Below are 12,850 nucleotides of genomic sequence, written 5' to 3' on the forward strand. Positions count from 1 at the left end.
TAATTATTTAAGTGCCGTTTTTTTAGTCCAAAATAGAGTGTTTTCCTTCAAATGCTTGCTAATTCCACAAAAATAAATATTTTTTAAATCCCCTACGTGTTTCTATAGCTATTCTTATCTAGATTAAGAAAAAAAATGTTTCTTTGTTCCAGATTAAAATTTGCACCCTCTGTGCTGCGTGCCGCGGAGCTCCTTCAAGGGAAACCACATTACAAAAATGTCTCCAATGCCGCCATTTTGTAAAATTTTTCGATCAAACTTTGTAGTTTTGTATTTTAGTATATAAGTAATAACTTCCCAAATCAGAGTGATTGTTTCCCCTTTCCTTCTATACAAAAAAAATTCTTTAAAAATCGTGTTTATTTTACGCGTGTACAGTGGTGTTACCCCTTAAAGTGAACTTAAGTTTGTTGAATTCCCTGAACTATTTTTGCCACATACATATATGCTAGGCTAGGTTAGGTTGGACTTGGTTGATCCTGTAAATCGCACATAGCTCAGAATGATCCATAGTGATACCAAGTGCTTGTAAGGAGAGTTTAAGATCTTTATATTTTGTAATTAATACGCAGTTTAGATAATTTCTGTAGACTGCTAATTTTTTGGTATGCAGAACCTAAGCAGTTTATTCGTGTTTTGCTAAGTACAGAGCTGTGGCAAAGTAACATAACATACGCTAACAGAAATATAGTATTGAAAATATGATATAATTTATAATTTATAAATAAAATAGTACGAAGTTAACCGCAGGAGGATATAGCATATCTTTGGTATGTGTACCATATCCACATATCTACATACATAGTTCATATTACCTAGTAGGTGCAATCGGTCACCGCAGCAAGCGTATTTACACATATTATATAAAATAAGTTATAAAATAATGAAATATAGCCCGGGTCACATACAACCACATTCTATTTCTTGGAAATTATTAAACGTAAAAGATAGCGGAGCCTGGATGATCAATAAATAAATGTATACAGATACGGTTATTCATGCTTACATATCCACTTTAAATGAAGCATGGAAATAAAAACATGCTTATGGAAATTGGAAAGCAAAGTGTGCATACACTAATCTACAATAAATTAAAATTACTTCAAGTAGGCACGCTTGAGTGCATTCCACTTCAAATCTTTGGAAACAATTTCAACTGATAGTTTTGCTTTGTTAACTCACCATACTCTTCTCCTTATTGTCAAAGTACGGATTTGTTCCTATGCTCATCACCATTTTGTACACTTCTCCATTATCCACATTTGCCCAACCATAATAGATGCCCAACGAAAGTGCGGTTGGTAGGGATTTCACCACTTCTAATGGGAAATTCGCTGTAGATATTACATAAAAGATTTTAATAAAATATTTAGCATAAATCAGTACAAAAAAGTGTTGAAAAGTCATCAATTATTTGCCAAAGCCACGTTAAAAACTCGTGAGGTGATTATTGTTAAAAATGCTGATTGCTTATAGTACATTGTAACACGTACCTGTTGGTATGCCCAGTTCTCTGGAGCCGCGACCGAAACCGCGTATAATTTCTCCGCTAGCAAAAAATGGCATATGATTGAGCATTTCGGCAGGGGTGCGTTTACTGCGGCTACTGTTGCGTTTTACAATTGTATGACATAAAGTGTCCAAAACAATATTGCTGTTGCAACTACAACGACTGGTACTACACGCGCCTCGATTTCTCTGGCAAAGGAAATTTCGGGAAGCAATTAATTGATCACTGAAGCACGTCAAATTTTTAAGAGCAATGTCAAACACTTTTTGAATAGGATACGCCGACAAGCGGAGTAGACGCATCGAAACCTTAAATCAGAATGATTTGTTATTTTACGAGTGTCTTTTTATATCTATAAGACTGTGTTATACTCGTCAACTTGATTAGATACTTTAATTGTCTACAGACGTAAACAATATATTTCACAGTTAACGCAAAACATTCGTATGAAATACACTCCGCCACACCGCCAAACACGAGATGAAACTACTGCGAATAAAAAATTTTATTATTTGTTTTCTTTTATGCTTCTAGTTATTGTCAAAAACATATGATTTTGAGCTTTTAAGGTAAAGCTTTGCTATGGTGTGAGTTTCTTATGCCCACAAAAATGAAAACATGATATTTTCCGATAAGAATGACCTTGCATACTGTAAATTGTATAGTTTCTGAGGCAGCATTCAAATAATTTTAACCTAACAAAGTATTTTTTTATTACAGTGACTCAACTTTTAGAGGCCAAAAATATGCAAATTTGACATTAAAATTGCATACTAATTCAATTCTGCATCCCGAGTTTTTTTCGAACAAAAAATTTTAAATTCAATCAGGTAGATGCAATTTTGAAAATGAAGTGTTAAATCAGCGAGGTGCCAACATGAGAAAACAAGAAAATGTCAAAACTGAAATTTGGCAAATGTTAAGGCACATTTAGTAGAAGGTGTAAGTGTGGAATTATGATAGATATACATTTAGCTGTTTGCATAGCCAGTGGCTTTTAAAAAAAAAAATTTTTTAATTGCATGTTTCATATTCGAAGTAATTTTGAGCCTAGTAATTTCTCACAAACGCTTTTTACTGCAGCAGTAAAAATAATTTAATTCGAATTTTCAGCTATATTACATATTTATTTATTATTTGACAACTGACTAGGCAACTCTACACTTAGTTCAGTGTGCTTTCTCTTTCCTTGCTTTTGAAGTTTCCAATTCACATAAAAGCTCGCGTAATTTATTTCACTATTTGTTTTGTTTTTCATATTTCTCGTTATTTATCCGATTCAACGATTCATTTCAGGTATTTTATTTATCTTTTTTTATGGTAGTGTTTTCCGAGAATTGGTACAACTAGAGCTTGAGTTGTATTTTCAGTTGAACAATTATTGAGTGAACTACGTATGAGAACGGGCGTATGAATTGTAACTCCAACCGAAATATAAAATTCAGTTTATATATTTTTTAAAAACATCAACATTCATCTCTGTTTAAAGTTAATATTTATTAAGGTGACTACTTGTGGTTTACCGCCGTTCTATGTAAATGAGTGCATCAGCAGTGCATCTCATATTTAGATGAGTCAACCACATTCGACGTCATTAGCAAAGAAAACCATCAAATTAAACAGCTTTTGTATTGATACATTGTAGAGGAATGTCCGTGTCACGTTCGCGTAGTGCATTGTCGCCCAACAACAGTATTACAAATGGAAACAACAGCGGAGGCAGCGGCATAGGCGTCGGCGGTGGCGGCAGCAGCAGCAGCAGCAGCGGCTATGTCAAAGACCGATACATACATGAGCTGCCATTGCAGCAGCTACGTCTGCTTTGTGAGCATTTGGACGAAATGCAAATTTGGAAGCAATTAGCCGAAATCATGCAATTACGACCAGCAGATGTGAAGGTAAGCAAGTTAAATAGGCGGCAACACCATATATTAATGCCGGCGTTACAGTTGCTACAGCAGGTGCCGATGCGTGCGGCTTGCGTGCGCTGTGCCTGAGTTTTTTAAGTCATTTCGCTTCTATTTGCTTATTACAGTTCATAAACCAGCAGCAGGAGTTGGGTAAATCACCATCATGGCAGTTGATACAAAAGTGGGGCATTGAATGCAAACATACAGTCACTGAACTCTTCATGTTGTTGTGGAAGTAAGTTGGACCACTCTCTAAAGTGGAACCTGTTTTTCACGATATGATATTTAAGCTATCAACTAATTTGTGTCTAACATATATATATATATATATATTTGGCAGAAAAGAGCAACATCACGCCATGCGTATGCTGAAAGACTTTGTGGAGCGCAAATATCAGCTGCTTATACCCCGCAGCCAACCGCGCTTAACAATGCTTATGGCCGCTAATTCCGATATTAAACAACTCAATGGGCCCATAAACACCTCTTCATCTGGCGTAAGCAATTCCAATAATAACACTTCCTACTCATCCTATGAACAGACCGGTCCTACATCCACACAACGCATCGAACGAGATGTGCGTGAATTCGCCCGTTATATGATCGAAATCAGTTACGACGAACTAACCGAAGCTACTGAAAATTGGAGTGACCGCTTAAAGCTCGGACGAGGCGGTTTTGGTACCGTTTATAAGGGCACATGGAAGTGCACAGAAGTTGCTGTCAAACAGTTGCAATACAACGCGGTAAACGGACGTGACAGCAGCAAAGTGCAGCTACAACAAAGTCTCAACGAGCTAAAACATTTAAGCCGCTACCGTCACGACAATGTATTGCCACTTTTTGGATATTCTTTGAATGGCGACAAACCCTGCCTGGTGTATCAGCTAATGAAGGGTGGTACTTTAGAGCAGCGTTTGTACTCAAAAAAAGAAACCCCGTTGACTTGGGAGCAGCGTGTAGAAATTTGCTTGGGTGCAGCGCGGTATGTTAAAAAAATACGCTAATACAATATTATAATAATACTAACAAATTATTCACCATTTCTAGTGGCATTAACTTCCTGCACGTTTGTGATGTAAAACCGCTCATACACGGTGATATCAAGCCTGCCAATGTACTGCTCGATGTGTGTTTGACGCCGCGTATAGGGGATTTCGGTTTGGCGCGCGAGGGCCCGGCTGCCGTGAGTCGTTCTGTGACAGTATCACAAATTTATGGCACTAAACCATATTTACCGCAAGAGTTTTTGCGTGGTAAAAAGCTAAGCACAAAGGTGGACACATACAGTTATGGTGTTATGTTGCTAGAAGCATTCACCGGCTTGCGTGCAGTAGACCATAATCGCAAACCAGAGTTGTTGGCAGAATATATCAAAGGCATACGCAAAGATGAGCTAGGCAATTTGATCGATGCGCGTCAACCGATACAAAATGGCGAGCGTGATATGTGTAAGAACTTAATTTTATTAGGCACCCAATGTGTAGCTTTTGAAGCCGACGACCGTCCTGAGATGGAATACGTCTATGATACGATACGTTTTTGCAAGATATACCCCGATTAAGAAAAGTACAAAGAGTAAAAGAAAATACAAATACATTCCTGTTGTGCCTTAAAATACAAAAATCTCAAGTTTTGTGAATTTTTTTTTTTCGAATATGTTTCTTATACATAAGCCGGTGGCAGCTGTGACTATAAGAGCTAGTGACCAAACGATGAAAATTACTGCTCTGTGCTTAATTGGGGAAGCAATAAAATAGAATAATCCAATTGCATTTACTATTTACGCAGATGCTACTGCTAAGCATAAAATATATAATTATTGTTAAAATTTGTTAATGGAAAGCAAGTTTTTGCTTTTTAGCATTCGTATCGGATTGTTGATTTACGTACCATACATGTAATGTTTAATAAAAAAAACTAGTTGGTTGAACCTTAAATTTGTTTGTGTGAATTCCTATGCTGCACAGGCGATTTTTATTGGACTGGGTTGACTATTAGTTTTAGCAATTAAAATTAGCAACTTACTGAACTAGGATTATACATATTTTATTTCCAATCGAAACTAAATTGAAACTTGATATCAAAAATTAAAAAAAAAAAATGTTTTTTAAGCATTTAGCAATCATTTTGACTGGTGGAGTCAAATAAACTGGTTATACGACTTTTTTATGCTTGCTTTATTTCGAGACATGCGCTGGGATTTAATTTTGAGCATTTGCGTTGCTTTAATATAAACCACTATTAATTGGGCCATATTAGACTGCATGCATATGTATATGTGCATGTATGGTGGCCGCTGGATCTGAGTGTGATTGTGCACGGCATAGCGGCAGTTGCACCGAATGCTGTGGTTTTGATCTCAGCCTATAAACATTTGAAAAACTAAAAAAATGTGTTTGTATACAATAACGGTATTCCTTGTTAGACAATGGTGAACTCGTGAGCTCACGGCGTGAAATTTTAGATACCTTTTTTGGTTTGAAAAACTTTCGAGCGCACCAAAAGCATTATTACGATTCAGTCGCTCCAGTCGTTTACCGTAGTTTGGCTTAAATATTTTTATTTTTAAGTCGGTGACGAGTTTCTAATACCTTAAAATTAAAGATGAAGTACAACAGCATTGTAAAATTGGTAAATAGATATGTAAGTTGCCCAAAATAGCGAAATCATTATTGAGAATCCTCTGTTGGTGTCTTTTCTTGTCGACTACATTTTTTTCAGAAGTAATCACTTTACTATTTGGCTGCTTTAAGTTGTTTAAACAAAGTGGAATAAGTATTTGACGTACACTGATTGGATAAAACGAAAATAACCACCTTGTTTATTTGTGTACATTAACCCGTTTGTGTTTTTGTACCCAAGGTATCAAAAGTCACTTGTTTTATATGTATGCGTATGTATGTATGTATGCTAGTACTGTAAAAGAGCGATCAACAATCCATTCGCTCTGAATCTTATAATTATTTTAACAAGTGGTTGACATTAATTTTAGTTTATTTTTTCAAATAAGTGGCTCTTTCGTTTTAAAATTTAACTATTTTTCGTTTTAAAAACTAAATTTTTTTATTGAAAAAAAGTATTATTATTATTATTTATAGGGGATATATACAATATAACCCTAACTTAATTAGCACACTGGCTACTAGGGCCTTCAGTGCTTAATGACGATTACAAAATTACCTATTTCCAACTGTACAATTTAAATATGGTCTGATATATTAATACATTTCATATAATTGTATACCTTAGTCATATTGTCAAAGATAAAATTATTTAATAGAGTGGATGGTACCATAGTTCCAAATGCAGTAGTTCGTTTGGTGGCTAGTGTTGGACAGAGGTCTAGGATGTGTTGGATTGAGAGATGCCCTCCACAAAACTGACAAGTCCGAGAAGGAAAGCCGAGGAGAAGATGTTGGTGTGTTAGTTTAGTAAGGCCGAGTCTCAGACGTTATCTGGTATTTGGAAAGGGAAGTTGGGAGCTTTTACAATTAGGGTCTATAAGAGTGTATAGATGATTAAATTGAAACCATTCAAACTTTTTCAAGTGGGAAGAATGGAGGTTGATTGTTTTAAGGATGTCATTCGAGGGGTTGGAATATGTATTTTTGGCTGCTGCATCAGCTTTTACATTTCCAGGGATGCCTATGTGGCTAGGTATCCATAGAAGCTTTATTTTGTTAGGATATTTTATTAATTTATCCCTGATTCAACAAACGATCTGATTACCATTAAAGATATTTTTTAGCGCTAGACGGACTGACAAGCTGTCTGTACATATTGAGAATTCGCCTTTATTATTTGTTGCATACTCTGACGCTTGAAGGATAGCCAATGCCTCGGCAGAAAAAATGGAGCTATTCGGAGACAGCCAATCATTGGATATTAGGTTTCTGTCATTCTCTACCACAGCAAAAGTTGTATTATGGTTAGTACGTGAACCATCGGTGAAACTCGTTACCCAACCCTTTAAGTCTGCGAATGAATTATTTCCATAAAACGTTGTATAAAAACTACCGCATTTGTGTTAAGTTTATAGAGAGCATAAAGGTCGACATTTATTGATGCAGGAAGGAGTTTCTAGGGACACTGACTACTAACTTTTATCTTACCGAGTTTGTTGCAGTTGCAGATGCAACGACGGATGACCGACCAAATTTTGAAAGACCGAATATGCCGAGAAGTGGTTTTAAATGTGCTGAAAAGAAGTTTATTTGTAGTGCTTGAAAATTTGGCTATAAGTTTAAGGGGGGACCCTCATTTAGACGGTCGAAAAATGCATCATTTTTGGGAATTTTTTTCTCAGGTAAAATAACTTCAAACGTTTTGTAATTCATAAAGTACTTTAATAAATGTCTTGACTGTCTACAAAAATTTTCGGAGAAGAAAAAAAACATTTTAAGTATGGAAATATACACCTCGTCCATGGCACCTCATTCTATCTGTGTACATTCTAGCGCTCTGAATTTTTTTCTGAAATAAAAAAACCAAATTTTTTTTTAAACTTTAGGATAATACCTTCGATGTGACATTTTGATTTAAAAAAAAAATGTCGAAATTGATATTTTTTACCCAGTTTTATGTTAAAAGTGATTTTTCATGCATAAAAATTGACTTTAAAATTACAAAAAAATATGAAAATCTTTTTTTTTAAAAAAACACTTAATGTCACATTGAAAACAATTTAATTATCTTTAAAATGAGCTATTGTAAAGCCTGATTGGTTCAATACAGCGTTCTCAATTGTGTACACAAAATCGAAAAATGATGTTTCGAGAAAAACGCGTTTAAAGTTTTGGATACAGGCGATCAGGCCACCCGTCGCGTCCTGTTAAAAATTTTGTCACTCCTTCAAAAATACAGATATCGACTTGAAATTTTGAAAGTATATTCTTAAATAGTTGTAGAATAGATTAAAATTATTTCCAAAAAATCGATTTTTTTGACCCGATAAATGAGGATCCCCCCTTAAGAGTGGTTATTTGACATCTTTCAGTGATAGATGGAAGACCATCTTCACCTAAAACACATTTGATAGGAGACGTTGGGAAGGTGTTAAGGCTACGCCTGACCGCTGAATGATAAGCGGCATTGAGAAGTTTTAGATGCTGTTGGCACATCAGCCGTAAATGGGTAGACAGAAATCGATTTTAGATAATACGAGGAATCGAGTAATGGTGATAAGTGAGTTTGATGTATACGAACGTGCTTTGATGCCAAATATTTAGTAATGTTCAGCCTGGTGAAAAGGTTAGTTCTTAGTGTTGGACAAATTACGCCAGTATTTTAAGACGTTCTCTATTGGCGATTTGTTTACGCTAAGGTTTATACGTTGACAATTATGCTTTCGGCATATATGTAGTACCTTGCATTTGCTATAGGTCAGTGTTGACCCTGAGTATTGCCCACAAGCATTGATATCATTTAGCAAGTTGAGGAAATTCCTTTCGACAATGACAACATACAAGCCAAATAGGCATATAGAAAAACTAAATGTCATATATTTATTTCACTTGATTCCATAAACTTGGACTAAAGCGATAAATGAAAGTGAATTTGGATAAAGTGGTAACAAAAACGTAACAGGTGGCGCTAAAGTAATCCTCCTATCAGAAAATGCTATACATTTTGCGATTGGCCCCTAATGTCAGTTCTGTTTTGACATTTGTGTAGTAAACACATGCGAAATACTCGTTAATGAACAATGTTACGCTACACTGCTCCAGAACGCGGAATATTGCTGACTATTTATTTGACCAATAATCGGTCGGTGACTTTGGCACAACGTGAATTTCGTCGCAGATTTCCTCGCCGTCCAACGCCTACTGGTGAAACACTGTGACGTTTAGCCGCTCGCCTCGAAGAGACTGGCACAACACGAGATGCTGCCAGGCGTCGCAGACCCCGGAGTAGCCGTTCTGCAGAGAATATTGCTGCTGTAGCCGAGGATGTCATGGAAGCGCCGTCGACATCGACCAGACGACGTGCCACGCAAATGGGTATCAGTCGACGGTCTTTACAGCGAATTTTGGCACAAGATTTGAACATGAAACATTTGTTTCCGTACAAAGTTCAGACGGTGCATCAGCTGTTAGCTGCTGACCGCCAATCGCGTCTAACATACGCTCAAGCCATCCTTAATCACCACCAAGAGGAAGATGATTTTTCATCAAAAATAATCATGAGTGATGAGGCCCATTTCCATCTTAGCGGGTACGTAAATAAGCAAAATTTACGCTTCTGGGGCACTGAAAATCCGCGTGTAACCCACGAAGAGCCATTACACCCGCTCAAAGTCACTGTATGGTGTGCTGTTTTCGCTGGAGGAGTCATCGGACCTTTTTTCTTCGAAGACGTCGCGGGCCAAACGGTTAATGTGAATGGTGAGCGCTACAGAGCAATGATCAACGAGTTCTTTTTGCCGCAACTTGATGAATTGGGATTGGAAAACATGTGGTTCCAACAGGACGGTGCATCGGCACACCTGCACGTGCCACAACCGATATGCTGAAGGATGCATTTCCCGGGCGCCTAATCTCCCGTTCTGGCGATTTGCACTGGCCAGCAAGATCGCCTGATTTGACCGCTCCAGACTTCTTTTTGTGGGGCTTTTTGAAGTCGTGGGCTTATGTCAACAAGCCTCAGACTCTTGCAACTCTTAAAGACAATATCCGTCAAGAATGTGAGGACCTATCGCTGGAAGTTTTGGCCAAAGTGATGGAAAATGCCATAAAAAGGGCTCAAATGGCAATTAACTGTGGCGACGGCCATTTACATGACATCATATTCTCGACTTGATGTAAAAAAAATTAAAAGACCGAATAAAAATAATCCACAAGAAGAATCAAAGTTTTTCATTTTTTTTTTTAAATTACAGCCAAAAAACATCGCAAGGTTACTTTTGCGCCACCTTGTATTTTTGTTTTACTTACAACAATTGGAAACAAATTGCTAACTGTTTAAAAATGAATGTAAATTAATATTTCAATTTAAATAATATTACAAAATATTACATAAATAAATATGTAGTAGAACCAAAAGTTATTAGCGCTTTAACTTAATCCAAGAATTATATTTTGAGAATTAATTTTTAAATTAAAAGCCGATATTTGTACTTATTTAAATTAATTTTTATTATAAAGGGTGGTTAAGTTTTAAGGGCTGGTGTTGATTTTGAATAAAATACATGTTTTTTAGAAAATTATTGTCATTTCTATTTATTATGATAATATTTATATGGCTCAATTACGTATGGAACAAAACATTGGCCAAATGGCCGCCGCGGCCTCGGCGGCACACCTCCATCCGATGGTCCAAATTTTCGATGACGCTGAGGCATAATTGAAGTTCTATGCCGTTAATGTGCCGAATTATCTCATCCTTTAGCTCTTGAATTGTTGCTGGCTTATCGACATAAACCTTTTCTTTCAAATAACCCCAAAGAAAGAAGTCCAACGAGGTCAAATCACATGATCTTGGCGGCCAATTGACATCGCCGCGACATGAGATTATTCGACCATATTATTCGATCGTGAAGGCTATTCAACTCGTCTCCCTATGTTAGCTCTCTGTTAAATGCTTCTTCAAAATCAACTATCAGAAAGCTTTTTAAATTCTCCCTTTATATGTAACTTAGGCGAAGCCACTCGATTTGATTTAAACGGTATGTGAGAATGCATTCGAAGTCCTTCTGGTCCTGGGCATACCGATACAAACCCCTGCGCGATTAGTTACTTCTAAGTGCACTTTTTTGAAATCGAAAGGTTGTTTCCACAAATTTTACTCTTCCGCCACTTCTATTAAAATTTTCTAGAGTTATCAACCCTGTGTTTTGCTAAGGGAGTCGATTTGTCAAGAGGGAACGAAAGATCCAAACCTTTTACTATTGCATAATGATAATAGTATAACATAAAATAATTATTTCTTAAAGCGAATTTTTTGATCAGGAAGCCATATTACAGTTAAATTTTAATTATTTATTTATATTTATAACAATTTATATAATAATAAATTACAGTAAAAGGTAACATTTTATTTATTTATTTTAGACGTATAATTTACTAGCAAACCCGGCCCCCTTCGCTGGGCACACTAAAATAGAATAGATATGGTTTAGAACAGAAAATATATGGTTTTCATATTATTTATTTCTTTATTCTTTATTCAAGCGCTTTGGCATAAACAATATTTTATGTTTTTCTATTTGTTTTTGAGTAAATATAAAATATAAATTGAAAATCAGGAAAAAAGAAGATTGTTTTTAAATTTCAAATCAACGCATATGAATAAACAATCGTCTTTTTTCCTGATCATCCATGAATTTTTCGTTTCAATTTATAAGTTTTATTAACCATTGGAGCTTTTTTAACCATTATCCATTTATATTTTTCAAAAACAAAAACGAAAAAAAATTTTTTTTCCACGAACACATAATTTCATTCGGATTTCACATTAAATTCTCAAATTTCGTAAGAAATTATTCACTGTTCCAAAATCCACTCCCAAAAATTCACAAACAATTTTTACATGTTGCACTTACGTTTTTTCCTTATGGCATCCAAATCAGAAAGAAATATTGACACATTGTAACTCACACTGTCAATTTGACAGTTCAGTTCCGCCCCAAGCGTTAAAAAAGTAAGCGACATTATGGCTGGTTCAAAAGAACGCTGTACCCGTTGCCACTGCTCCGAATTACAACCAAACTTTACGAAACCCATTTTCAATACTTACTTAATGTGCGTAAGTTTGGTTTAATTCGGTGCAAAGACACGGCGGGCCCACGTTTTGGCATATATTTCGAGACCCTAGTCATCAATAGGTATGAAAATTACCCCGTATTAAAACACTTATCAACAGCTTTCATTTGATATCCATATTGTACAAACACATTCTAGGGTCCACGTTTTGGTCTCTATCTCGAGACCCTAGTCACGGAGCGGATGGAAATACTCTGAACTAAAGCATTCACCAACAGCTTCCATTTGAGACCCATATTGTACATACACATCCGAAGGTTACCCGGGTCCACGTTTTGACCTATATCTCGAGACCCTATCTACCAATAGGTATCCAAACTATACGAAAACCATCTTCAATACCTCCTTAACAATGTGTGTAAGTTTGGTATAATTCGGTGCAAAGACACGGCGGGTCCACATTTTGGCATATATTTCCAGACCCTAGTCATCAATAGGTATGAAAATTACCCCGTATTAAAGCACTTATCAACAGCTTTCATTTGATACCCATATTGTACATACACAACCAAAGGTTACCCGGGTCCACGTTTTGACCTATATCTCGAGACCCCAGTCACGGAGCGGCATGAAAAATACTCTGTACTAAAGCATTCACCAACAGCTTCAATTTGATATCCATATTGTACAAACACATTCTAGAGTCCACGTTTTGGTCTCTATCTCGA

General features: G+C 36.2%; 2 protein-coding genes across 4 annotated transcripts in view; one reads left to right on the forward strand and one right to left on the reverse strand.

The window, feature by feature from the left end:
* Nucleotides 1-2,004, reverse strand: part of LOC129246589 (putative riboflavin kinase) — a 14,098-nt gene extending 12,094 nt beyond the window's left edge. Inside the window, exons 1-3 of the mRNA XM_054885389.1 lie at nt 1,882-2,004; nt 1,494-1,818; nt 1,183-1,334 (exon numbers count right to left, since the gene is read on the reverse strand). Of these exons, the coding sequence (XP_054741364.1) occupies nt 1,183-1,334; nt 1,494-1,812 (471 nt within the window). The 5' untranslated portion in view covers nt 1,813-1,818; nt 1,882-2,004. The remainder of the gene's footprint in view (nt 1-1,182; nt 1,335-1,493; nt 1,819-1,881) is intronic.
* A 695-nt stretch (nt 2,005-2,699) lies between these two features.
* On the forward strand, nt 2,700-5,333 carry LOC129246553 (serine/threonine-protein kinase pelle). 3 transcript variants are annotated; one of them, XM_054885388.1, is made up of 5 exons: nt 2,700-2,806; nt 3,156-3,408; nt 3,546-3,655; nt 3,761-4,405; nt 4,471-5,333. In XM_054885388.1, the coding sequence occupies exons 2-5, from the start codon at nt 3,160-3,162 to the stop codon at nt 4,982-4,984; spliced, it is 1,518 nt and encodes a 505-aa protein (XP_054741363.1). In that variant the 5' UTR covers nt 2,700-2,806; nt 3,156-3,159; the 3' UTR covers nt 4,985-5,333. The 3 variants fall into 3 exon arrangements, with proteins under 3 accessions (XP_054741363.1, XP_054741361.1, XP_054741362.1); XM_054885386.1 differs by having other exon boundaries at nt 2,717-2,806; nt 2,881-3,408; XM_054885387.1 differs by lacking the exon at nt 2,700-2,806 and adding an exon at nt 2,838-3,014.
* The last annotated feature ends 7,517 nt before the right edge of the window (nt 5,334-12,850 follow it).

The sequence above is a fragment of the Anastrepha obliqua genome, chromosome 1 (genome assembly GCF_027943255.1).
Source record: "Anastrepha obliqua isolate idAnaObli1 chromosome 1, idAnaObli1_1.0, whole genome shotgun sequence".
Taxonomy (NCBI): Eukaryota; Metazoa; Arthropoda; class Insecta; order Diptera; family Tephritidae; genus Anastrepha; species Anastrepha obliqua.

Excerpts from the sequence above, each read along its gene's own strand:
- LOC129246553 (XM_054885388.1), top strand. The coding sequence starts at position 3,160 with ATGTCCGTGTCACGTTCGCGTAGTGCATTGTCGCCCAACAACAGTATT. Across the intron at positions 3,656-3,760 it reads CTCTTCATGTTGTTGTGGAA|AAAAGAGCAACATCACGCCA; the intron begins GTAAGTTGGACC and ends TATATTTGGCAG. Across the intron at positions 4,406-4,470 it reads ATTTGCTTGGGTGCAGCGCG|TGGCATTAACTTCCTGCACG; the intron begins GTATGTTAAAAA and ends CACCATTTCTAG.